This window comes from Phodopus roborovskii, unplaced genomic scaffold (assembly GCF_943737965.1).
Source record: "Phodopus roborovskii unplaced genomic scaffold, PHOROB, whole genome shotgun sequence".
NCBI classification, from domain to species: Eukaryota; Metazoa; Chordata; class Mammalia; order Rodentia; family Cricetidae; genus Phodopus; species Phodopus roborovskii.
Window position 1 is genome coordinate 28,821,069 of NW_026126540.1, and position 27,740 is coordinate 28,848,808.

General features: G+C 45.0%; 1 protein-coding gene across 1 annotated transcript in view; it reads right to left on the reverse strand.

Moving 5' to 3' along the window:
• Positions 1–27,359, reverse strand: part of Chd1l (chromodomain helicase DNA binding protein 1 like) — a 47,579-nt gene extending 20,220 nt beyond the window's left edge. Inside the window, exons 1-12 of the mRNA XM_051199333.1 lie at positions 27,191–27,359; positions 18,149–18,261; positions 15,452–15,558; positions 14,833–14,947; positions 13,893–13,924; positions 12,354–12,435; positions 9,562–9,724; positions 6,734–6,889; positions 6,062–6,154; positions 4,898–4,994; positions 2,771–2,844; positions 1,605–1,715 (exon numbers count right to left, since the gene is read on the reverse strand). Coding sequence (XP_051055290.1) covers positions 1,605–1,715; positions 2,771–2,844; positions 4,898–4,994; positions 6,062–6,154; positions 6,734–6,889; positions 9,562–9,724; positions 12,354–12,435; positions 13,893–13,924; positions 14,833–14,947; positions 15,452–15,558; positions 18,149–18,261; positions 27,191–27,299 — 1,252 coding nt within the window. The 5' untranslated portion in view covers positions 27,300–27,359. The remainder of the gene's footprint in view (positions 1–1,604; positions 1,716–2,770; positions 2,845–4,897; positions 4,995–6,061; positions 6,155–6,733; positions 6,890–9,561; positions 9,725–12,353; positions 12,436–13,892; positions 13,925–14,832; positions 14,948–15,451; positions 15,559–18,148; positions 18,262–27,190) is intronic.
• Between the last annotated feature and the right edge of the window lie 381 nt (positions 27,360–27,740).

Here is a 27,740-nt window from a genome sequence, read left to right on the forward strand (position 1 = left end):
GGGAAGAGGCTACACAAGAGTGTGCATGAGCTATGCTCCAGCCCATGAGTGGTACCTTTTTAACAAGCTCTGCTTATAACTGTTGGAGATATATTCATGAGCTACCATTGCCCCCTGGTGGCAATATGATTCATTCACATACAATCTTGAACACATGAGAATGCTGCAGAACTGCAGCAGAAACACAACAGCAAGCCCCATAGGATGCTTCTGGAAAAGGCAATGCCCAGAGCTTCTGCTCCCCCAGGATCTGCTCAGGGTCCTCCAGGGAAATTAACTAATGTGGATGGCCCGTCCTTCTTAACTTCAGGCATTTCAAACAAAAGGCTGTCCTGTGAGTACGGAAGTGATGAAATCTTTGAAATATCACAAGTAGAACTGACTGTTTGCCTTCTGATACTACATTTGACCTGACTCTGCGTTTCTTCTGAGACTACTAGAGACAGATGATGACATGCGTGTAGGGCTGAGAGAGGGAGGCTGAGAGAATCTGATTACATTATGCATTATTCTTTATTGGACAGATAAGGCAAAGGCTGGCAAAATAATCCCCTTACCAAGGATCGTATCTAGTGTCCTTTTATATGCCCTTATCACACTAGACACTCAATGAATGCTTCCTAATAAGACTGAAGCTTTTTCACTGAGATGCTGATCTCCCTTTAATAGAGGAACACATATCTCTGTATTCACCACATCTATTCCAGGAGGATTCCACTTTATAAGAAAGAAGAATAACGAGGGGCTGGGGAGCTGGCTAAGAGCATGCACTGCTCTTGCACAGAACGTGGATTTTGTTCCCCAAACCCATATCTGGTGGCTCACTATGACCTGTAACTCCAGCTCCAGGGGATCTGATACCCTCTTCTTGCCTCCAAGGGCACCAGCATGTATATGATACGCATAGAAACAAACAGTCATATGCAGATAAATAAAAAGTTTTCTTAAAAAAAACAAAATAATGAAACTAAGCCTATGAGTTAAAAAGCAATTTAAGGATGATCCAGAACCTTAAAAAAGAAATCATTTCAAAAAGCTAATATCAAAATGTTTAATAACACATTAAAAAAAATCACCCTCTTACTGATAACATACGACAAATGTGATAGATAATATTTATGACTGAAGTTATATATAGACATTGTCAAAACTTTTATTAGCAATTTTACTATAATCACATTTTAAAGCAATTAAATGTTCATTAAGCTTTTGCTATGTTAGACAAGTATTTCTGGAGGAAGGCAACTAGCAAAGAGGTTATCCCATTCCCCAAATGGGGATCTGCACCCCTTGAGTATAAATAAAACTCCCCACAGAAATCTCTCAGGACATTCCCAGGCCAGGAGTCAACACGTGTTAGGACAGTTTCTAAGAATGCAAGACTTCAGCTGAAGGTCCTTGAGATCATAGCTTGGATAGGAAACATTAAAAAAAAAAAAAAAAAATCACCAAGCTTTTAGAAGTCCAGTCCCACAATCCACCATGTCAATGGCCTCAACTTCCTCCTTCTTAACTCCTTGGTAATAACGTTGCCTTTCAGAGAACTAGGCGAAATGCACTAATCGTTGGGACGCTCTGCTTTCGTCAAGACCCGTGTGGCCTACCTGCCCGGGTGCTCAGGAGAAAAACAAAAATGGGCTGTTTTCCAAAGTTCTTAATGGCCAGGTGTCTCTCTTCTCCTCTCACAGAGCCGTCCACACGCTCATAGCTATAGCCTTGACAAAGAGGAGAAAATGGGCAACCTTAATTCTTTTTCAAGGATTCTGAGAAACAAAAGAGTTAGTCAATCCAAAAGAAGACATCAGTTTTACCCTTTTCATATACAGGCAAAAGCCCTACTTCTAATAATTCCCATGGGGGCGGGTCTAAATTTAAGCTGGGCAAAGCTACCATTCTACAAAGAACACATCATAACACATTCATACTCTTAAACATGGTTGAAGTAACGTTAATATGTAGTTTGGACCATTCCCAAGCAATCCTGAAAGCTCGCTCTATGGCAGACTGCATTTGATGAGACGCAAGCATAAGTATGGGAATGTGAGGGACTGTGTCTGGTGACCCAGTGTCTGGCTTCTCTGGAGCCGGAGGGTCTCCCACCTGTCGTTATACTCCAGACCCAGACAGCTCTAAATTGAACCCTGCAAGGGTGACCGGCCTACATTTCCCATAGTATTTGAGGAACATCAAGTACAGCTCTGAGGTTTAGTCCAGACTTAAACGGAAAGGTCCGAGAGCTTGAGATCATCCAAAGGTACAGTTTCCCCCAATTATCTCACATCCGTTTATTACACAGTAAACAAACAGTACTCAGGTAATAACCGCACTCCCTACTGCTAAATAGAAATGATTGGCCTCGCTTCTCCCCATTTGATCTGCGGGATATCGGATATCCCACCTGTCTAGTGAGTCTGAGTAAGTGCTCAGCTGCTACGATGGTTGTTTTATGACTCCAAAGTTCTTGTCATTGAAACCTGTCTGTTATACAAATAACGTTTCCATGGCATTTGCCCTGGAGCCCATAACCAGAAACAATGTAACTGTGGGAATGTGGCTGCTCATTTCTGCCCATGTACCTCTCCATGCCCCCAGGTATTAGTCCACACATCTCAACTTTTGACTCTGAATAAGGCTGTGACATAATTTTCCTCTGCAATCCCCACAGGTCATATGACTCACTGTTACATATATTACACATGTGACTCATGTTACACATGTGACCGTTACAGCTACAAATGACTTAGGTGACATAGTGGACAAGGGGAGTCACCTCTGTAATCCATATAGTCCTGTAGAATATCCAACATCTGGGTCATTTGGGAGAAAAGTAAAACCCGATGGCCCCTGGTAAGAAAAAAAAGGAGAAAGTAACAATTCTAGTAATATTTAAGGTGTATTACCCTCAAGCAAAATTCTTTGGCAAAAAAAAAAAAATTAAAAAAAAGAATCCAATGCTAAAATATAAATATAATTTGAAGACTTCCTCAGAAACTCTTTAAGTATTTTATGTCAAGAATGTAAGTAAACTACCAGCACTGTCCCCTTTGAAGTGGCAGTTCTTAAACTACAATGGAGAAATTCCCAGGGGCATTTGTCAATGCATCACAGGCTATGAAAAACTCCAGAAGAGCCAGAGAACTCACTGGAATGTCAACTCAGTCAACTGAAAGAAATACTAGCTTTCATGTGAAAAGGGAGCTAAATACATACATATAAAGAGTAAAATGCAAAATTCAAACATACATGCACACACACACATACAAGACCTAGAAAGCCATGGTCAGTCACACACAGTCACACACACACACACACACACACACACACACACACACACACGACCTTGAAAGCCATGGTCAGTCACCTACCACTAATCTTACTTGGGGAGAAAGTCAGTACCATTTATAGCTATTTCACTGAAAATTCTGAGAAGTATTACTTTAGAAAGGAACAAATGGCATCTCATCTCCCAAAATATATGATGAAAGAAGAAAAAGGACAACATAAAATGATGGATTAAGAAGGAAGAGCCGGCCGGTGATGGCACATGCCTTTAATCCCAGCACTCGGGAGGCAAAGGCAGGTGGATCTCTGTGAGTTCGGGGCCAGAGCACTGACTACTCTATTCTGGAGGACCTGGGTTCAATTCCCAGAACCCAAATGGCAACTCACAACTAACATTAACTCCAATTCCAGGGGATATGATGCCCTCTTCTGGCCTCTGTAGGTACTGCGCATACGTAGTATATTGACACTGACATACATGCAGGCAAAACCCCCAACACATAAAACAAATAAAGTTTTAAAAAAATGAAGTTAAGGGGCTGGGGATAGGGTGGGGAGTTTGTCTCAGTCAGTAAAGTGCTTGGTTGCCTCACAAGTATGAGGACCTGAGTTTGATCTCTAGAACCCATGTTAAAAAATGTTGGGTTCCTAGCATCTCGGCTCTAGGGAAGCAAAGGCAGGATCATCCCTAGGCTTGCTGGATAACTAGTCCAGCCTAACTGGTGAGCTCCAGGCTATTAAGAGACCTTGTTTCAAAGGGTGTGGACAGTATTTATGATGACACCTGAAGTTCTCTTCCGGTGTATATATGTATTATGTATGTATGTCTCTGTATGTCTCTCTCTCTCTCTCTCACATACATACCATATGCATAAAAAAATGAAATCAAAGTGATACCCCATCTCAAAAACAAACAAAGGTGTGGTCGTTCATGCCTGATATCCCAGCATTTGGGAGGCAGAGGCAGGAAGACATCTCAAGTTCAAGACCAACAGGGTCTGTCTACATTGATGTGTACTTAATAGTTCCAGGCCCCTAGAGCTACACAGAAAATACTGTCTTTAAAAAAAAAAAAAATGAATAAACAACAATAGCAAAGAATGAATGAAGTCAAGCCTAGAGCTCCTATTAACTACTTTAAAAATTTCATGAACAAAGAAGCACAATGCCATCAAGACAAAATTCTCATCAAGAGAATTAGCCTGGTCTCTGTGTGCAATATGCTTCAGAACAACAGTTAGGGAGAGCTCCTGGAACACTTAGCCCCAAGTGTGTGTGTGAGTGTGTGTGTGTGTGTGTGTGTGTGTGTGTGTGTGTGGAGGAACAGGAAAGCTGGAGTGGTAAGGAGGCCAAATACTGATGAGTCAGACAGCCTATCAGAGGAGGACACTGCCAATGCTGAATTGGGATCCTAATGGCTGTATGGAAAAAGATGACTGTGGAGGGGTGTTGGTGGGGTTGGCAGGGCTAGGAGCATCATTGCACAGAGAGTGGAACCTTAATCAAGGTCCTAAAGAAAGAAAACTTGGATCCTTCTAGAGAAATCTGCCAGCTCTTCGCCATTTAGTTTTAACGGTTACTAGCTGAGAACAGCAGATGTCAACCCATTGCCTACCCTGAATACAGAAACGCCAGCAGTCTGTCCAGCAGGTGGAGCTTCCCACTAGCCTCAATCAGGTGCTCTCCAACTTCAAAGGGCTCCGGTTCCACACCTAGGAAAGAAGGAACCCATTTCCACTGGTGTGTCCTGCTGGGAGCAGATTCCCTGAGGAGAAACGTTGACTGTTGGCCACCAATAAAGGAGCCCCATACTGCTTACACGGGATAATGTGCCAGGCTCGTGTGTGGTTGAGGAATTTTATGATTATGTGTTTGTATGATGACCCCAATACTTCTTGACACCAATCACAAAGGCAAGCATACCCCAAAAGAACAAAACAAAACAAAACAAACAAGCAAACAAAAACCTAAGGGGCAAACCCACCTTGATGTTAACAGTCAAGAAAACCCAAACTGGAGTCTGGGCTCTCTGAGTTCAGAGGTGGCATGCACACTCTAAGGCAGTCAGAACTGCCTACAGGGCTTCCTTTAAAATCTACACATTCCATTCGTGAAGACAATGCCCTAATGTGCATCGAATGAAGATGCTGTGAATTGTTTAAACAATTCCAGCATTAGGAACCCACCCGACTGTAACAAACCTCTGCGCTACGCCTTCCTATGATGGAAGCTTCATGCCCAGAAGTCCTCGAGTTGTCCCTGAACTTTCAATCAGAGCATGTTTTTAAATTCCCAGTTTAGCTGGGTGTGCTGGCACAGGCCTTTAATACCAGCACTTACAACTCAGAGGCAAGTGGATTAGAGGCCAGTCAGCTCTACCCAGCAAGCTCCCGGCCATCCTTGGTGGTGGTGAAGTGGTGCCTGAGTGGGCTCGGGACAGGGACACATGAAATGTGAGGGCACACTCAGACAAACCCGACGATGACTCTGTAGAGCTACTGGTTTTGATCTCCAAAACCATCGAGACCCTGAGAAAAACAAGTCACCTCCTAGGAGAATAGAGACGGGACAAACACAGCACAAGGTCGTGACCAGATCTTGGAGTAAAAGAGAAGAAACTTATAACCTCAAAGGATATTAAGAAGAACTTAAAATCTGAGTAGATGTGTCAAATAACACCGACACAACAGACTGAGCACGGACAATGACATGGTGGAGGGCACCCCCAGACTGTTCACAAAAACAGTAATGGAGAGGGACGGTGACCTGCCTCCCTCACCATCAAACAGATATGGATGGTCCACACACTTCCGAAGCTGCGTTAGGACGTTCTGCAGTTTGACTTTCTTTGCCATCTCATTCTCAAACGCATCTGAAATCGTAAAAACAACAGGAAGAAATATGGATTAGCAGAGCAACTCCACAGCCTCCGACATTTAATCATTGGCACCTCAAACCTATGTAACTGCCCAGACTGGACTGGACACCTGGTGAGATCTGCTTAGCCATCTCTTTAAGAAGGAGCACTAAACGTAGCGAACATGGTCACCCTTTTTTTTTTTCAGACCTCTAAACTTCCCACTGTAACTGTTAGGGAGTCGAGGGACAACTACAGAATGGAAATCATTCTGCTGCCTCTCCCTTCTCACTCCCAATTCCTCCCGGTGAATTTGAGTCAACTGTCCTTTGCAGCTCATTAAGTATCCAATGGGCTGGAAAGAGAGAGGGCAGGATTGGGGGCTCAGAAGTGCTTGCTTCAAGGCAGTGAGCAGATATGGCCGGAGGAAAAAAGGAAGCTGTCTGAGAGCCCCTGCCACACACTACAGCCAACCTGAGACTCAATAGATTCCAGAACTCCACCCCCTCCTTGTACAGAGGGAGGGCGTCTGACTGTTGAGCACTTCCTAGAAAACCACACTCATCCAGCTTCTCAGAAGACACACGCCCATACCTAGGTCTTTCATCAAGATGGCCTTGTAGTACTTTTTTTGTAGTGCTGACATGCCATGGTATATGACCACCTCTGTCTTCTTGGGAAGCTCTGTGGCTACCTGAGCTTTGACCCGCCTTAGGAGAAATGGCTGCAACAGTCTATGTAGCTCATTTGCTGCATAAGAAAAAAAAAAAAAAAAAAACAAATAGTGTAGAATCGATGTATTTAATAACTAAAAAGCATACAGTCTGAATTCTGAGTCAGGGCAGTGATTTTTCATATTACACACACTCCTGGACTTCCAACAGGATTTATGTCCCTGTAAACTCATCCCAAGTTAAAAATTGTTAGTTGAGAAATATGCTTATTATACTTAATCTAACAAACCTTTAAAATGCTCTAAACACTTCATTAGACTTTAGTTGGGCAAAATAAACCCAATTTACTAAAATTAAAAAAAAAAATAAATTCAGTGCTGAGAGCTAACAAGACAGTCAGTGGGTAAAGGTGTGTGCAGAGCTTGACCCCTAGAACCAACATGGTAGGAGGACAAAACGGACTCCCACAAGATGTCCTCTGACCTCCACATGTGTGCTACAGTGTATATACAGAGAGAGAGAGAGAAAGGGAGAGAGAGAGAGAAATAATTCTCTGACAGCTCTAGTCAAGCAGTTCTGGTAACTTGGAGCACCGTGAAGTCTCACTCTCTCGGCTGACTGGGAAGCTATGAGTGGTAATGCTGCTCAGCCTGACGAGAGAAAATCTTATGTCATCTCCCCCAGGAAAAGAGAGAGACTTCCTTCATGGATTTTACCACCACACAATATCCCCCAGCATGTGGTCTTTACCGGGTCACCTATGGTGGGCACTTAGCTTAGCTCTGTCTTGGCTACTATGAAGAGTGTGGCATGTGGGGTCAGTTTAATTCCCTTTGGAACCACTTTGGATGGCTATATGTAGGCAGTTACAGTTTCAGCTTTCTGAGGACCTCAGCAGTACTGTTTACACTAGTTTATATTCACCCCACCACAGCGAGGAGGATAAGAGCCACTCCACTGGGGTGAATGGTAGGTGCCTCCGTGTCTTTTTTTTATATATTTACAGTTATTTTAATTTTACGTGTACTAGTGTGGCATGTATGAAAAAGTACCATGTGTGTGAAATGCCTACAGAGGTCAGACCTGCCATGTGGGTGCTGGGAAGCCAACCCAGGTCTCTGGAAAAGCAGCCAGAGCTCTTAACCACTGAGTGCAATTTCCAGCCCTCACTGTGGCCTTGATTTACATTTCTGTAACAACTACTGATACTGAGCATTTAAACATATAAAATAGTGCTGTGTTACATAGCTCAAAGTAGGAAGAGGAAGCAATTATAAACCTTTCCAGGATTTCTTCTTTGACAACTTCATACACATGTGCTGTGGTAGAAAAAAAAAAAAAAGCATTCGAAAGCATTCATCATCAAGAAATGGTAAAAGTTCAACCAATGACATGCCAATTACCTGAGCTAATCACTACCCAATGTATGCACAATTCAAAACACTACACTGTACCTCAAAAACCTGTACAAATGCTAGGTGTCAACAGCAGGTCAAAGTTCACACACATTTTCCACTGAATGTGCACTGCTCTGCAACATAAAAAACCCAAGTTGAGCCATAAGTAGCACGATGTTTGTCCTTTCCCTGGGTCCCAGCTCCTTCTCCACCTGTCACTAGCCCTGAACCCAGGAACTGGGAACACTTAAGAACTCTATAGTCTTACTAACCATCCTGTTTTCCAGAGGCTCTCTATTTCCTGGGGTGTTTTTTGCACTCTCCATATTGACCAGCTTTAGTGCATAGAAAGGTAGGCAAGTAATCGCCCATTTTAACAGCAGAGTCAGAGTCAAGTACAGCTCCCAGTGCCAAACCTTTGATCCAAGCCAAAGAGCTGAAGGCCAATACTGTTACCATTCAAAACTAGGGGGTTCTGTTTGTTTGTCTGTTTGTTTTGTTTTTTGAGACTGAGTGCTGGGTTTCAAGGCCTGTGCCACCACCTCCCGGCCAAATCTGGTTCATTTGACCTCAAATCGTTTGTTCCCTCGATAGGTATCTTGAATGTCAAAAACCCATTCTAAATCAGAATTACACTCCACGTCAAGATTGCCAGATACAGAAAATAAAACACGCAGGACAAGTAACCAGATACACTGCAATTTCACATAACAACAAACGACGTTTTAGTACAGTATGACCAAGTAATACTTGACTGGATATCTGAAACTTCTCTGGCAACTCTAACCATGGGAGTTACGTGGGGAAAATCTTTAGCCCATAGTCTGGGGCGTTTTACTATGAAACACCCCTCCAACTCATACTTACTCATGCATACAAAAGCAAAATCCTGTATAAGCATCCTAGTAATATCACAGGAATAGTCACATAATCCTATGAGACAGAGGGGCAAAGGTACAAGCAAAAGCTGCCACCCACACAAGAATGATGAAGCCCACCCACCACCACCACCAGCCCCTGCCACCACACACGCACACACACATACACACACACTTCTATATCTCATCTCTCTTTAAGACTCTTAGTTAGGGTGCATGGTTAAAAAGGAACACCCAATGACAGTATGGTCCTGTACTAGGCACCTCCTACCTCTTCCAAAAATTAACTATGAGTCCCAGAGAGTCGAGCACAGGCTGACCAATGAAGACAACAGGGTATCTAGCACCAGCCTTTTGTTTATGGCTCTTTACCTCTCTGGGCTTCTGGTTGTCTGTCTTCTATCTACAGCTGTTAGACGGGAAGGCAGTCTGGGTGCCAAGCCCTCCTGGGGATGATAGGAAGAGAAACCTGCCTGATTTGGACTCTTTCTCGATGTCCTGGTAACGATGAACAAAGTCTTCCACCTGCTCCCTGCAGAAGAGATCAGGCTCCACGACACTGAGGAGGGAGTAGAGCTCCTGGAGGCTGTTCTGGATGGGGGTTCCAGTGAGCAGGAGACGGAAGACCACTGAGAACTTAAACACAAACCAACAAAATGAAAAGTCCCCCACGGCGGGAACAAAGACTGGGGGCTGCCCAACAGAGAGAAGCACGGTGCAGTGGGAACGACCAACAGGGCAGGACGCCAGGAGGCTCGGGGGCAGGCTGTGTGTTTTACTTGATGAAGGAAATGACTCTGGTTTCAGCTCTAAGAAGCAGAAAGTGGTCCTACAAAAAGACAGTGCTATAAGGATGTATGTAAGTCACGTCACTTCCGGCACACGTGTTTCAGAGCAGTCACCCGTGTTGCTGTTACTTGATCTTGCAGAGTTAAATCACAGGCTACATGGGAAAGCATACGAAGCAACCGAGACAAGTGTGCGCATGCACACGGAGCTGAAGAAGCAAAACGCTAACATACCAGGCCCCTCCCCTGCAGGTAAGATGCAAGATCAATACTACAACAGTGCCTTTTGTAAAACTTTATGGCATTTCTGGACTCTGTGCCACATGACAGCCCCAAACAGAAGGGATTTCTTGAAATTTTCAGAAACAAAGTGGACTAAGCACTGTCCACTTTGGTATCAAAACTTACAACTAAAAGCAAATCAGAGACAATCTGTCTTTATAGTACTTTATAAGGCTTGCATATAAAATGCTGTATTAGCACACACCTTATCATATATTAAGTATTGTTCCGCATAGATTTTTATGGCAGCTTTGGTTGTACAAGCACTGTAAGTATGAAACATAAATCCCAGAACAAACTCCCATTTTCACATTCAGGTCACTTGCAAGTCTCACAGACAGTATCAAGGGAGAAAACCGACAGAATCTCTCCTTCCCACCTCTCAGTCCAATAAAAAAAAAATGGTTTTGTTTGGTTGCTTGGCTTTTTGCTTCCTTTGGGGAGGGGGAGGGCATGTCTCACTGGCCTGGAACTCACTCTGTAGACCAGGCTGGCCTCAAACTCATAGAGAGCTGCCTGCTTCTGCCTCCCAAATGCTGGGGTTAAAGATCTGTGTCAGCATGCCTCACCTACATAAATGTATTTTCTGTTCAAGCACCTAGTGATCTACAATCCAAACCTCACCTAAAAAAGAATACTGACATGCCCCAGAGCAATTTTCCCGCTCCATCCCTCTGAGCCTTGGTTTCCTGATGAATAATACGCGTAGGCTCTGAAGATGACAACAAAACTCAGTCTCCCCATTTCCAACCCACAAGCCACGGTCCCTGCACCCGTCTCTTCTCACTCCGTACATCAGTAAATCGGCACAGGAGTTTACGAAGCCTTCTCTGTCAAGGAGAGACACCTAGCATATGACAGCTGCTAGGACGCGAATGTGCTCCCTCCAAAGTACCAAGAGGTACGAGGCACAGGGGCTCCTCTGGAAGGGGATCAAGGGCCTCTTCAAAGGACCAGTGAGCTAGCTTTCGCTTCTTTCTCTGGCCCATCCGCCACATAACACAGTCCCTAAAACCTCGATCTGGCTTCCCAGCCTTCAGGACGGTGATGAGTACATGTCTGTTCATTATGACCCAGCCCGTGGCACAGCGCTAAAGCAGCACATGGACTAAAATAAAAACCTCTTGGGAAGGAGACACTGCTAAGGGTCCCTAAAAAGAAGGTAGTGGCACCAGAGAGTAACAGGGAGGATGCCCCATGAGGGGACAGCAATCTAGAAAATGTATCTGCTCTCAAACTCCTACACTGTAACTTGTACGCCGGTGACTACAGAACTCAGATCAAAGGTTTCCGTTCAAATACAAGTGATTTATTACCAAACTTAATCACCAGAAAACCTAATGTGTAGTCTCATGAATGAACACAGCTTCCAATTGGGAGAAAGAGAGTCCACTATCCATGGGCACCTCAGAAAAAAATAAATAATTCCCATGCTTCCAGAATAGTGGGAGAAGCCAAGGGAGAATGAGAACAATGTATCACATTTTATAACAGACAAAGACCATAGAGGATGAAGGTGATATGAGATGGCATGGAGTTGGTCTTCCTGTGAGTAATTACATTCTTCAAATGGGTAAATATAGGAGAGGCACAATATGCCCAATATGTCTGCTACCACAAACAGAGATTTATGGTGAGGCTGACTCTGTAAAGAAACCCAATATGATCCAAAGAGAGCCGAAATGTTTCCAAACATTATCTTATGAAAGACAGAATGAAAGATACTACATACTTCCTGGTACGCCGCATGAATGTTCATTTAGCCCTGCAGTAATCTGACTAAAAAAGAAAAGTTTCAACTAAATCTATACTATTCAGGCCTAAACTATTTTTTTTAATAGTTTTTGAAAAGCTCTGACACTACAGACTTCCTCTGCGTTACAGATTCTCGGTGACAATGTCAACACTGTCCTGACACCTGCAACAAATTCACAGATACACTGTTCCAATGGAAAATTCACTGTTCCAATGGAAAGTTGGTAAATTAGGGGAAGAAATGAATGGGGGGGGGCGCACGGGGACGACACGACCACACACACACACACACACACACACACACACACACACACACACACACACACGGGACATCTCTGCATCCTCTGCTCAATTTTGTTGTAACACTAAAACCACTCTTTAAAAGATTATCTCTAACAGCAGGCAGTTAGAAGAAAGCCTAGGCTACCCTGTGAATTTACCTCTGAAAGTGTCCTATGCAGCAGGGAGCTCTGGTTTTTCAATCTATGAGCTTCGTCCACAGCAAGAACACTCCAAGAGAAGCTGTGAGAGAAAATCCACTTTCAGCTTTGTGCGACTCATTCATGTCTCACAGCCACCTCGCTATGAGGCTACAAGTACTGTTAGACAGGCTAACCACAAGTCCGGCCTTAGAAACACGTCTGAATCCCCTTCCTTCCCACTGAGACACAGCCATGTGCACGGACAACAGCTGCACACGGGGTTACATCCCAGGGGCTTCCCCCTCAGGCAGAAAAGATGGCAGGAAGGAAGGAGCCAAAGCCAGAGAGAAAGCAGAAACATTTATAACCACGTGCCAGGCACTGAACTTGCAGCTCTGGGTATTTAGCACAAAAGAACACAAGGAACAGACAGGATCGGGCCAATGGGGAGATGAAAGCTTCGAAAGGTCAGGTGACTTGGTCAGGCTCAGAAGGCAGAAATGAGAGTCAAAGCCCTAAGAAAAATTAAAGCGACAGCTGCGCCACAACAGACAAAAAGGCGGGATTTAAGTAAGAAGTGCTGAAGGGGACCAGGCCCCGTATCTCCTGCTTTGCTGACACCATGCAGAGCGTGATTTGCTGCACAGTAGCAAGAGCAACTTTCCGTAATAGAGCACATATGTATATGCTCTTTCAGATCTGCTGAAAGGCAGCAAGCACTCTAACCACTGAGCTACCTCTCCCGTCCCCGTCCCTTGGTAGATTTCTCACTCCCTAACCGGACTTTGTCTTTGTAGGGTCTGCTCTCAAACCAACCTCCCCGGTCCCGCTGGGCGTTCTCCCAGTTTCCAATTTCCAGAGGCAGACCAACACTCGTTAGAGTGGTGAGAGGCTGACTCGGCAGGGGAGAGCCCTCATGCACAAGCCCAGTGGCCCGAGTTTGATCCCTGCAACCCATGTGAGAAGCCGATACATACGGTAGTGCATTTGTGACCCTAACACTCCTACAGTAAAACAGGCCATAGAGAGACAAGAATCTGGCAGACTCTGAGGGTCAGCTAGTCTGGAGTGTGCCACATAGTGCCAGGAAGAAGAGAATAAACAAAACAGTGGGAGACAGAGAATCAACTTACACACACACACACACACACACACACACACACACACACACGCACGCACGCACGCACACACACACATACACACACACAGAGAGAGAGAGGGCAGACAAGCAGGCAGACAGACCACTTAAAAAAAAGAGAAGTGATAGGACACTTGCCTGGCATAACCAAATCCCTGGTTTTAATCTCTAGTGCCCTCACCAAATAAAACTGCATTAAAATAGAAAGGAAAAGAGGAAAGCATACATTCCTCTCGTGGGAAAGATAACATGCTCACTTAAATGAAACAAAAGACTAATGAGAAGTCCTAAAATCTACGTTAGCCATCAATACTTCAAGAAAAGACACAGGCAGGAGTAGGGTAGACTATCACAGTATGAACGGAACACGTGACTTCACGGTTCATGCTGCAGTTCCTAGGGCCGTACAGCCTACTCACGATTTTAGAAACGAGGCATCTTTCAAGCAAATCTGAAAAAGAAAGGGAGACAAGTTAAAAAGGTCAGTGCCAGGAAACGCCAGTGCCAACAAGCTACTCCCTGTCTTAGTTTCTCTCTCCAATTAGAGCAGTCCAGTCCTGCCTTACAAAGCTCTGAGCATCCTTCCTAAGTCCAAACAAAAGGGAGTCTGGCTAAGGGGAAGGTCTCCTAACAGGACCCAAGTCTTTGTTCAACAAGAACTTAAGAGGAGATTGTAGCTAAGTGTGCTGGCTAGTTCTAAGTCAACCTCACACAAGCCAGTCATTTGGAAGGAGAGAACCTTAGTTAAGAAACTGACCCCACCAGATAGGCCTGGGGAGAGTCTATGGGCGTTTTCTTGATTGATGATTGATATGTTGGGGGCGGGCCTAGCTTACTGTGGGTGATGCCATCCCTGGGCTGTTGGTCCTGGGTTCTGTAAGAAAGTGGGTGGAGCAAGCCAGTAGGCAGCACCCCTCCATGGCCTCTGCATCAGCTCCTGCCTTGATTTCTCGCCCTGACTTCCCTCAGTGAAGAATAAACCCTTTTCTTCCCATGTTATTTTGCTCATGGCGTTTAACACAGCAATAGAAACCCTAACTAAGACACTAAGTGTCCTCCATCCCTGTGCTTCAGTTACCACACAGGAGCCCCTTTCCTTCACCACTTCCATTCATCTACCAAGAGACAGCTCAAGTGCCACGCCCCATGACGCAGCAGGAATGAGAGGGAAGGAAACTAACCAGCATGAAGTCCCATGATCCTTTACCTTACGATCACAAAGTCTCTTTGAGAATGTGATGAAGTGTCACCTCCCTCCCCCCAGACCCCGAAAGGACACCCTGTCTAAATAGAATTGTAGTGGTCTTAACAACTTCTTCCGCCCAGGTCAGGGGTTCTTGCCGGAGAAGCGGATGTTACCTCGTAGGTAGTCAGCAGCACGTGAAAATGAGGCCCCTGTTGGAGGTCTTGCTGAAGGCGGGCTCTTTCCTCCTTGTCACCTGCATATGTCACACAGGAAAGACCTGGAGCAAATCTGGGGCAGAAAAAGAGATGAGCAGAGCAATGTCAGAGCCACAGGACAGTGTGGGTTACCTGGAAAACACACTTCACTGTGCAGACCCTGGGAGGCCATGCAGAAAGAGTCCCGGGGTCTCCAAATCAAGCCTAGGGTCACAGCCAAGCTCAGGTGAGGCTCTGATGTAAACATTCACCCATAGTGGCATGTCTAAAAGCCTTGTGTTGACAGAAACTTTTCCCACATTAGTCACTTCTTACATCAGTGAGAAGGATGGCTCTCCTTCCGTCCATTAAACCTTACTGAAAATGAGTACCGACCTTTAAACTGTCAAACAGTAGCCATAACACCTGGATTCTCTTATGCTGGATACCCAGTGTCTACCTACCTTGCTTCATTTCAGGCCTTTCTAGAATAGACTCATTAACTGTATAAGACACTATTGTTTTATCATCTTTTCTACACCAGCCAGAATTTCTTAACCAGGGCAAAGAGTAAAACTTCATCTAATTTACTCTGTACCTCTCCAGCTCTTCCTTCCAGTTGCTCAGAACAGACAAGGGACAAAGAATCAGAAACGGCCCTTCGTCGTTCAGTCTTCCCACCAAGTAAATGAGGAGAGCGATTGTCTGGAACACAGAAAAAGACGTCAGTTCTGATCCCATTTCCTCACGAAAAATAACCACAAAGTCCTCACAGCCACCAGAACACACATACACATGTACACATGCACACAGACGCACCTCTACATGTGACTTGTTTTACAATGAAATTATGTATGCTCTTTTCTGTGTTAGGGATTTGCCTTTCCTTGAGGGAATCAAGGAAGCCTCGGTAAACTTGCCAAAGAGATTTAAGGCACTCAGTTACTAAAGTAGTTACCAAGCCGTGAGGATTGTTATTTATGTAACTGAACCTCTAATGCAGAGAAAAAAGCCAGGAAAGAATAGAAATCAAAGAAAACGAGGCACCTGGTGGACGAGGTCAGCTCAGCAATACTCTAAAATAAAATACCAGCTGTGCCAAGACATGACTGCGAGAATGGCCCACACGTGGTGGCTGTCTGTGATGTCCTCCGTCCTAAACCCCTCCCCTCTTTCCCTACAGCTTTCCTCCCTCCTACATGTACTCAGTCAGAGTCTGCTCCCAGTCATATAACAAAGGATGACTCCTTGCTTTGTAAAGTCCAAAGGCTTCCTTCAGGACACTCCTGTATGAGTTCTGAAAGATGCCACACTGCACAGGAAAAATAAAGACATGAGGGTACATGAGCCGTGCCCAAATGCTGAGGTGTTGGGGAGTGGGGCACTGTAAACATAAATCAAAACCCTGAGAAAGCTACATGCCAAAGATTTTTCAAGATTCATTTACATAGCACAATATGGATCCCTCTTTCCTCACCTATAAAACATTTAATTAAATTGGGTTGTTTGCAAAATATAAAATGCAAAATTACAATGGCAGTTATCAGACTGACAAAATTCAAACTGTATGAACTATATGTTCACTGCTGTTCGAGACTATGGTTGGAATGCTGTGATGAGAGACAACTGGTTTATAAGATATATCAGTCTACAACAGAAACAGTGTCCTTTTAAAATGATTTATGTGACTGGACCTCTCAGCGCAAGCTGCACAGGGCAAGCTTCTCAGAGTGACTTGGCTGCATCAAGCAGATCTCTTTAGCTGCCCTCAAGATGGCACTTGAGAAAGTTTCTGTCTATCACTATCCACCAGAGAAGGCAACATAGCAAGTCTGTAGGCCCAGGAGGGTTCTGAGAAACCTTAAACGAAGAAAAAACATTAATATTGCATAAACTCTTCCAGAAAACTGAACACTCATTCTATAAGGGTGGCACTCAACCAGTGTGAGCACCAGACATTTTATAAGGGCCCTTCAGCCCAATATGACCTTCATGATATAAATACATAAATTCTGTTTTGGTTTTTGAGTCAGGGTTTCTCTGTGGCTTTGGAGCCTGTCCTACAATTAGCTCTGTAGACCAGGCTGGTCTCGAACCCACAGAGATGCACCTGCCTCTGCCTCTGAGTGCTGGGATTAAGGGCGTATGCCACCAACATCCGGCTAAATGCATAAATTCTAAACAAACTTTTACCAAACCAGATTTGGAGGTGACATATTTAGGGAAAGTTAAAGTCTGAAAGACAAGGAGAATGTGTGCTGAATGGGGTCAATGGACAGAGCCAATGACTGAAACAAAGGTGACACATGAAGGGTCCTTCAGTGACCCAAGAGTCTGTCAAGTTTGGGTCCTTAAGGCAGCCAGGGTACCCTCTCCAGAGGTCATGCCGCTCTCTGAGTAACTCTGAGATTGATGAGCAAGGTGTGCCTGCCTTAAATGAGGTAGTCTCCAACCTAAGACCAGGCTAGCCTATGCATGACTTCAGACTGAGGTCTGTATAAATATCGTGAGTTTTGGAAGGAGGTGGTTAGCTTCTAACAGGATTGATAAGACCCCTGACTGTTCCTAGTGGTCACTTGTGAAACCTCTCTGGATTGGGAAATGCCCATCACCATGGTTTTCAATCGGCTGGCCTTTGCCGTGTATATCAACAACACTGACTGTAATAATATTCTATAGATTAGGAAACCCATGTGATTAACCATGTGGTATGATGTAACTGGACTCTCTATCAACCCAAACCCACGAATGACATGTCAACCCAAGGCTGATCATCCTGACAGATACGTCAATATCAATAATCCACCTGCCTAACAATGCCTATCACATCTGACTTTCCAGGTCGAGGCCATCTGTTGTCTAAGTGAATTTGGAAACCACAGGGTACTACCCTCACCCTATACTATCTGGAGACAGATCCAGAAAGCAGGTACCGCATAAAGTACTGCTAAGGAAGTCAAAGCCAACTTGACACTAGGGCAGGTAAATTTCTTTTCAACAGAGAAAAGCCCTGGCCCAGGCCCATCAAATGTTCTCCTAATTGAGGCATCAGCATGTGTCTCCCAGACACATGTTTAAAAAATAAAACAACAAAACCGGTCAAACAAGAGCAGTGGCACAAGTTTTAAAACCCAAACTAGAAAAAGCAACTCAAAGAAGACCTCAATCTCTTGTCACGTTCCTTTATGTATTTCACATCCTGGTAAGAAACCCACACTGCTGCAATGAGGGGGCGAGGGTAACCATGAACCGTGTGGAGGTGAACTCTGCTCGCTCAACGGCAGCGGTAGGGTACCTGGCAGGTCTTCCCCAGGCCCATCTCATCTCCCAGGATACAGCCATTTTGGTAATGGAAGCACTGGACCAGCCAATTGACTCCCTCCAGCTGATAAGAGCGTAGATGAATCCCTAGAAATAGAAAACAGAAGCGGTCCAAAGAGCTGAAATTCATCAGGCTTCAGGTTCAAAGACGGCCTCGTCTCCCACAAGCCAAACCTGACCAGTTGTAGCGCTTGCTCACCTCCCACTGGCTACCTTTTATGCAGACTCGGGCTACCACCTATCATTCATTCAAACTCCGAAAGCACGCTGTCATTGTCACCCACCCAACCCTCTGACAGAAGCCTAAGGTTTTGACCTCTGCTGCCCGAGACTCCCTCCACTACTACTCACTCCCGGAAGTGAACATTACCAAAGCAACTCATCGACAAAGGGCACACCATCACAGGGCCCTCCTGGTTGGCATGCCCAAGCCCCTACCCTAATTCTCCAGCCCAGGGCTGGGTTGCCCTTTCCCCTGCTATATAATCAGCCATGTGGGTTACCTGGTTGCTTCATCTACTCTCTTGGCCTGTCTCTTGGCCCAGGCTGCCCCTCTTGGTCAGCAGCTACTCTTACCTCCCCGTTAATCCCAAGAGGGAGGAAGAAGACCACTAACCCAAATCATCCTGGTTTTTTATTCCTATATGTGGGCTGCCTCCCCCTAAGGTGGATATGAGAGGTCAGCGCTAGTTATGAGGAAGACCAGGATTTTATAGTTCAGGGGTAGGGGGTTTTCCAAATGGGGGATTTGATGGGCAAGATAGGCGAGAGTTACAGGAGCAGAACATAAACACAACAAGTTAGTCCCACCTGAGACAGACATGGCTGCAAGGTGGGCATAATAAGGTAGTTATCACAACAGATAGTTCTATAACCTTTTGAAAAAAAAAAAAAAAAAAAGGTGGGATTGCAAGATGCTTATAAACAACTTTTTGAAACAAAGACATGATTGCCATTCCTAGAATAGGCAGTACGGAGACATTTGTAGTTAAGGTTACAGGTAGAGCGTAGCCCAATCCTTGAGAAACAGAATTTTAATCATAAACAGGAATGAACCTAGTTTGTCTTTACAAACTAGGCAGGCTGGCTCTTCACACCCTCTCCTCACATGGTCAGGCTCAGGGTCATGACCACTCTGGACTCTCCCAGATGTCCCTGCCTCTGCCTATGCTCTCCCTGTCACCTACAATAAACCTTCTCCTCCTCCATACCTAGGAGCAGCCATGCCCTTCCTTTTTTATTTCTTTTTTTTCACTCAGGTAGGTTGTGGAAGCTTGAGGGGGTGTGGCCTATGGAGGGAGTGGAGGCAGGCACTAGGAAGCAGACCCTGAGGGTTATAGCCTGGTTCCACCTCTGACCCAAGCTCACCTACCACATACCATGTGCGGCCTCAAATCTCCTACTGCCATCTCTGGGACCTGCTCGGACTACCATGCTTCCCGAAATGAACTTTATATCTGTATCATAATTCAGGGTAAGTCTGTCCTTCCTCCTTAAATTACTTTTATCAGATATTTTGTCACAGAGATAAGAAAAGCAACTAATGTTGAAAATGGGGTCACTGCTATGACCCATCTGGGCTTGCTGTTTGTAGAACTCGTTTGCAGGAGGGAGGTTAAGAGCTGTGGTCTAAAGAGCCCGAGTATACTGTAAGGAGGATGCTGCTGGGCATCCAGAAGAGTGCAGGAATTCAGGAGTGCAGGTCAGGGTATGGATGTTTCAGGGGGGACAGGACTCTACCTGGTGCATGCTGGGAAATCAACCCAGCTCTGTTCTGTCAGGGTCCAGAGGCTGAATTCAAAAGTAACGGATTAAAGTTCTTACTAGGGAATTTCAACACGGCCCAGCATTTAAGCTGTGGCATGGATTCTGCTTGCTGATTGCAGTCAGATTTACAGTGAGAATCCAGAGATAAAAGAGTTCCAGGAATATGGAAAATGTACACTTTGGCAAACGAGGGTGTCTGGGCAAATTCAAAGTTTAAATAAGAGAGAAGAGGGCAGCCCTGCGGAAGCCTCCAGGGTATATAGCTAAAAGCTTGTTTGAAAAGCTTTCATTTTGAGACTATTATCCCTGCAGATCATTAGAAGACTTAAAAACTTTCAAACAGGAGAAGAAGGCATCGTAACTTTTATCATATAAAGTGCTTTGGTCTGTACTGTCAACTTGAAAAGACATAGAATCGCCTTGGAGCCACCTCTCTGGGAATGTCTGTGAGGGTTTTTCTAGATTAAGTTAATTGGGGTGGGAGGACCCACCCTAACTGTCAGACCAAATCAAAAGGAGAAACACTTGAGCACTAGCAATGATGCAGAAGAAGAAGCCAAGAGATGCAAAGATGCTGGCTATATGGGTGGAGCACAGGCATTCCCAGCAAGCCAGGGTCAGCCTCTGGATGCCAGAAAGAACAAGGGAATGTGTTTCCCAAAGCGCCTCCAAATGGGACCTCAGGCCCCCTGACACCCAACAGTGCTGATCATTCTCTTCAGTGCTATGGAACTCACACCACACCGCAAGCCATCGGACAAGCCTCAGGAGATGTGCAGGAGCTGCTCACAATGCAGTCAAATTGGAACCCGCGGATGGAAATGTAAGAAGGGAGCTTCGGAAATCCTGGAAACTAAACACTCATAAAGCTTCTAAATAATCCACTGCATGAGTCTCAAGGGAGAGAACTACACTAATCTGAACTAAAACAGAACTCTATTAACTCCTTATGGAACAAAAATTAAGTCAAAAATGGATCACAGGTTCAAATGTAAAATTATAAAAATGGGGAGGGGAATGACAAAAAGTTTTTAGGATCTGTAAAGAGACCACCACAAATTCTTTTTTTCCTTTGTAAGTTATGTATATGTGTACATATATGTGTTTGTGTGTGTGTGTGTGTGTGTGTGTGTGTGTGTGTGTGTGAGCACAAACACATGAGTGGTAGAATACTTATAGGACAACTCTTAGGGCCAGTCCCTTACTTCTTGTGGCATCCAGGAACTGAACTTGGGCCATTAGGTCTGTATATGCAAGTACCTTTACCCACTGAGCCATCTTGACAGCCCAAATTCTTACATTTCACACCACAAATAAGTAAGCAAAAAGCTATAGTAAGATAAATCTGATTAAGTCTGAGCAAAATAATTGTCTTACAAACCCATATATCTGAAAGAAAAATCTTATTATTTAGAATAAAAAAGAACTCAAATGTCAAGTGAAAAAAAAATAATCAAGTTAAGAACTGGGCAAAAATAAGCTGTGTAGCTGTGGTGCACGCCTTTAATCCCAGCACTCAGGAGGTAGAAGCAGGCAGATCTCTGTGAGCTCAAAGCCAGCCTGGTCTACAAAGTGAGTTCCAAGACAGCCAGCCAGACCTGTTATATGAGAAACCCTGCCTTGAAAATCCAAACAAAAACAAACGGGGGTGGGGGGGTGGGGGGGTTGGGGGGCAGGACAAAGAGAAAAGCAATAGGGACATTCATGTTTAAACCACCGTAGATATCACCACCACTATTAGAATGGAGGGGGCAGTTATACAAACAGTGGCACAGACGCTTCCTTTAAACATGCAACCAGCCCATGACCCAGGCACAGCACTCCCCAGTGTTTGTCACAATAAAAACTTATCTTCACATCAAAACAGCAAACAAATGCTTTCAACCCTAGAGGCAGGAGGCTAAAAGCAAAACATCTAGAACAATTCACATAATTTCCGTGTATAGATGGCAAACAGCCTGTGGGAAATCCATGCTTCTCACCAAGAAGAAAAATCAAATAGAATAGTGGGGAAAGTCAACCTCTAGAGATTATACACCATTCGACAGGAGTTATACGTCACTTAAGACAAAATTATAGAAACAGAAAAGACTGGACTAGGAGGTAGCTTAGTGGCAGAGTGCATGCCCATGTCAGCAAAATCATAGGTTCAATCCCCAGCACTGGGGAAGAAGAGGGAGGGGGGAGAAGGGAGGAAAGGAGGGAGGGGGAGGGCAGGAAGGGAAGGAGAGAGGGAGGGGCAGGTGGGAGGTGGGGGAGGGAGGGGGAGACAAACTAGAAGGCAGAAGACAGTGGTTGCAAAGGATCAAGACAATGGTGGTAAGAAAACAAGTGGGGCCATCAGCAGGCAGCTGGAGGGGCTTACGGTAAGTGGGGCCGTCAGCAGGCAGCTGGAGGGGCTTACGGTTCTGGACCTTGACTGTAGGTGGATATCAACGCCTAACTCACATCTTATTTTGCAAAGTTGGTAACACTGGGGAAAACAAGATGGAGTCCACAGGAGAAGCTCCTGTGTTGTTTCCTGCTACTGCATGTGACTGACTCTGTGACTGCTGTAATATAATAGTTTAATTTTCCTATTTAAAAAAGATTTGGTTTTAATTGTGTGTGTGTGTGTGTGTGTGTGTGTGCGTGTGTGTGTATGTGGATGATGGGAGATGCCATTATGTATATATGTTTCTCATACTCGTTAATGAATAAAGCACTGTTGGCCAGTAGGAAAGGAGATAGGAGGGACTAGGAGATGAGGAGGAAAGAGGAAGTAGGAAGGAGGGGTCAAGATGGAGAGTCTGGACAGAACAGAACCGCCATTCCTCCGCTCTCAGTAAGACCACGTGAAAATACATAGAAATGGGTTAATAATTAACACAGAGCTAGCCAATAAAAAACTAGTAATGGGCCAACAAAATTATATCAAATTGGGGCTGGCACGGCGGTGGGACAAGACCAGGCGGCGGGAGGAAAAAACGTACTCTTTACATGTGTGTATGTGTGTGTGGCTGTGTCTGGTTATGTACATGTGAGTGCAGATGTCTGGAAAGGCCAGACGAGGGTGTCAGACACACGGAACTGGAATAATAGTCTGTTGGAAGCTGCTGCGCTGTCTGTGCTTGGAAAACTTGGTCTTCTGCAAGAGTAGTACACACTCGTAACTGTAGGCTGTCTCTCTGATCCCTAAAAGTTTAATTTTTTAAAAATGACATAAAATAATCTACACAGACAACAGCACTAACATTTAAGAGTCAAATGCAAAGACAGAAATTATTCTAAGTAGTTTAAACAGAAACAAGTTTGATACAGAGAATTAGGTCACCATAAAATATTTGCAGGGATGGAGGAGTGGTCTTATGGTTAGCATCTGGGTAGAATGCAGTACCAGCACGACAGAACTGACCCACCATCAGTGTGTCTACCTCCATGAACAGGAAGCCAGAAAACAAAACAAAAAACAGGTCATTGCATTGGCAGCTCCAAAAACCAACCACCTCCCTCCCGCCTTAATCCATGCCAACATAGGTGCTCCACACCCTAACCAAAACCCACAGGTAACAGTCATGAGAGAAACCGGCAGAACACATCAACGCCACCCAAGCTGCCTGCGGCAGTCCTGCTCCAAATCATGTGCTTGCTTTCATGCAATCATGCCATGACAGAACCACAGGAATCGAGAAACACATGCTATTTCCTAACCTCTAGGGTCTGGGTGAGTCTCTCCCTCGCTCTTAGGCAGAAGACCAAAGCAACAGAACAACCAAACAAATAAACAACAACAAAAAAGTTGGTCTGCACATTATCACCCCAAAAATGTCCCTAAGGTGCCTTTTGAATGCAAAGATAAACAACCAAATGCCCATCATTACTAGTAACCACATAAAAAAATTCTGGTACGCAATAAAATAGCCATTTTAACTTCCCAAATTGAAAATAACCAGTTTTGCTCAATGTAAGGAAATGTACAAATATTTTGCCCTCTGTTTTCTAGATACACTATCTGGAAGATTTAAAAGTCCATAACTATGGCCAGGAGAGTTGGCTCAGGGGTTAAAAACACTTGTTGCTTTTGCAGAGGACCTGGGATTCCCAGCACCCACATGGTGGCTCACAACTACCTGTAACTCCAGTTCCAGGAGATCCAATGACCTCTTCTCATCTCCATGGCACTAGGCACACATGTGCATACACATATAAGCAGGCAACACACTCATACACATAAAATAATTAAAAAATCTAATATATTAAATCCATAACTATAACAAATATTTGGCTGTGAAATATCTATCAGCATTACCTATGAAAGCAAAAATTAAAAATAACCTAATACCCAAGAAGGTCTGCCTAAACTATGGATTAATATAAGAAATCATCCAATATCATGATTTCAACAACATATCTACATGGAACCCCAGGGTTGAGCCTCCCTAACCACGGGGTGGAGGGCAGAGGCAGAGATCATACACAGATAATAAATGTGTATGTAGACAAGAGACTGACATGCTGGCAGCAAGAGGATTGTGTACAAAAATTTCTTTTTTGTGGGCATAAATTATTTCATGAACACATACTGGAAGGAAAGGCCAGAAATGTTTTCAATGGATTGACAACTCAGAATACTGCACTTATTCTGGCAAACAGAAAACAACTGTAAATTTTAATATTGAGTATTGGCTCAATCTATCTGTTTCCTTCTTTTCCTGTGCTAACCATTCATAAGCAGATACCCAGCACGTGCTTCTGCACTTACAACTCTATCCCATTGGTTCAAACCTGCAAGCTCCTGTCTGCTCACTTCTTTCAACAAGAATGTATCTACAGATATATATGCCCCTCTTGGTGTGTTACATGCAGCTGGCATTTCTGGGCCTTCTGCATATTTCAAAGAATCATTCCCAAGGCCACTGGCAAGCGAATAGGCAGATACACAGACAAACATTAATCAAGATATGCTGAACAAACAAAGGCCAGTCCACAAAGCTAGATTTAGTACACAGATAAGGGGAAAGGTAACGCAGGGGAGGTTTTTGGAGGGTGAGGGGAGACCTGCTCAACAAGATGGAATACAAGCCTGGCACTGGAAACCTGGCTAACTTCCCAGAAGGAGAGAGGAGGATATAAAAACAATAAATGTATCCGAAAAAGCCACAAAGAATCATAATATTAACTATGTAAAAACAAAACAGACCCATAATACACTTAATTATGGGTATAAATATACATATGTAGCTTTAGCAAGCCTCATCTGGACTGACAATGCTCCCTCCCAGGGCCAAAGACCACCTGACAAAAGCCCCAATACCAGACATGAGAAGCCCTCTTTCCAAGAGATTCCCAAACACACAGTCCACTGCTGTTGACCTTGGTTGCCTACCAAAGGTAGAAGGTACATCTCTATTTTTGGAGACACCATGCACTTCAGAAACAGGACCCAGGGACCCCTGAACTGGAACTGACCTGAATGTCCCTTCAGGACTGGCTTTCACAGTACCAGAAGGCACCATGCAAACTTCCAACTGCGGAATGCAACAACAGTCTTACCCAGCTAGGCCACCTCTGAAGCACATCAACAAGCAGCATATAACAACCCTAAGGACACAGTAGTGGCATGCATACCTTGGTGGTAACCAACAGCTCTCTAACCTGCTCAACAAGAAGGAGACCATGCCTGGTACTGGAAACCAAGCTAACTACTCTCTACTAATGAAGTCACGGTTATTGGAGAATGTATATCCACTAATTTACTAAGCCAGAATAATCCCTATCGATCTATCAACATCTGTCCTTGTACCTACAGGTAAGTGCAGTCCTCATGTCTCATCAAGGGAACTTCTCTTTGCAACAGACTTGAGACCAACACAGAAAACCACAACCCATCAAGCTGTACATTTGTGGAATCCAGCTCCCAATGGATACATCTATAAAAGGCTCCCACACTAAGACTGGAAGAACATTGTGGAAGAGGGGTTAGAAAGACTGTAAGAGCCAGTGGATGGGGGACTGTACGGTGAAATTGTGTCTCCTAGCAACACCAGAAGTTACAGCTACAGTCTCACCAACATGACTGCCTAAACATGAGATGATACCAACGAACTGGTCAAATGGACAGAGGAGCCCAAGAGGCTTCAACCCTGCACAGAGAACAATAGGCACACCAACTAGTTGTCCAATGCCCTGAAAACGGTCAGCACTGAAAACATACAAGTAACATTAAACAGAACAAATACTATTTAGCAATATTGTATATATTATGTGCATACAATAGCAACTAAGTGGGGGGGGAAGAGAACATGAATTTGAAGGAGAGCAGGGAAGAGTATGGGAATGTTTGGAGGGAAGAAAGTGGAAGAGAATTGTTATAATTATAATCTCAAAAGTAAAACTTTAAAAGTTGAATATACAGGGGAAACCCTGATTGTGAACTGCTTGATCTGCAGGACTCTAGGAGTCACCTTTCTCTTCACCCTCATCATCTGCATCAGTCCTTCTGTAAGCCAAAAGAAACGCATTTAAAAATAAATAAATAAATAAATAAATAAATAAATAAATAAATAAATACAGGGTCTCTCTATTATGTAATCCGCCTGCTCCAGATGTGTGCCACTGCCTAGCAGAAAGGCACCTTCTGTTGCCTTTACAAAACAAACCCTCACATTTTCCTGGTACTTGGCAAACCGTGTTAAGTGAACGCTTCTGTATTCTTTCAAACGCACCTATCTGCTAGTTAAGAAACTGGGTCCCGGGGCCGGTATTTATTTTGCTCCTCTGCACCCCACACCTCACAGTTAGTCTGCTCTCGACCGCAAAACGTAACGACCACATGGTCGACTCGGTGAGCCATTCTGACTTTCCGTTAAACCAGCACTACGTTCCCTGCAAATACGTAAGGAGAGGGAGCTGGGGGCGCTGAATAGAATGAGCTCCCGGGAAGCGGCGACTCCGGGTCCATCTGGAGTCTGCACACCTGGGGTCTGCACATCTGGAGCTCGTGAGGGCAAGTGGTATTAACACGAAAGCACGGAGTGGGGGTGGGGGAACCACAGGACAAACTTTGGGAAGCACGACGTCCGACGCAGCCTTGAGGGTTAATTATGGAGCTGCAACAAGTGAGTGCGCATGCACAGTTGGCGGGGAAACGCCAACTGGGAGGAGTTAAAGTGGCCGGGGCGCTCCAGCTGCCGGGTCCGTCCCCGCGTGGGCCCGTCCCGCCCGGCGCTTTCCCGGCTCCCGCCCGCCCCCGCCTCGCCGGCCGGCTCACCCGTCAGACCCCACTGCTGTAAGTCCTGCTCCTGCACCCGCGTCCGCACCGCCTCGGGTCCGCTCTCGGGCGGCAGCGCCAGCAGGAAGCGCGGCAAGTCACCCGCCATCCCCAGAGAGGCCCGCGGCCCGGCGTCTTCGCTCCTGCGCGCGCCGGGTGCAGCGCGCGCCACCGCCGCCAGAGGGCGCACCGCGCGCGCGTTCCCACGCTCCCGAAGCGCGCAGGCGCGGAAGGCCTCGGATCTAGGGGTGCATCAGTGACTAAGGGCTAAGAGGCTGGCGTTGGGCTCCGCGGGTGGCTGGCTAACAGCAGGCGCCAAGCTTGGCAATCTCCGCCTTCATTTCTTATCTCTCCTTCAAACTTTGGGTCAGATTCTTGAGCAGCTCTGCATATGTTCAGTGTATACCTAAAAACTGGTAATACAAGGTGGATTAATCCTCGATTAAACTTACCTCTCTTTCCTCGTTTATGGCTGAAAACACCAAGATCAGACTAACTTTGTTTGATCTCTTAAGATATGTTAGTGACAAGACACTTAACCTGGTAGTAC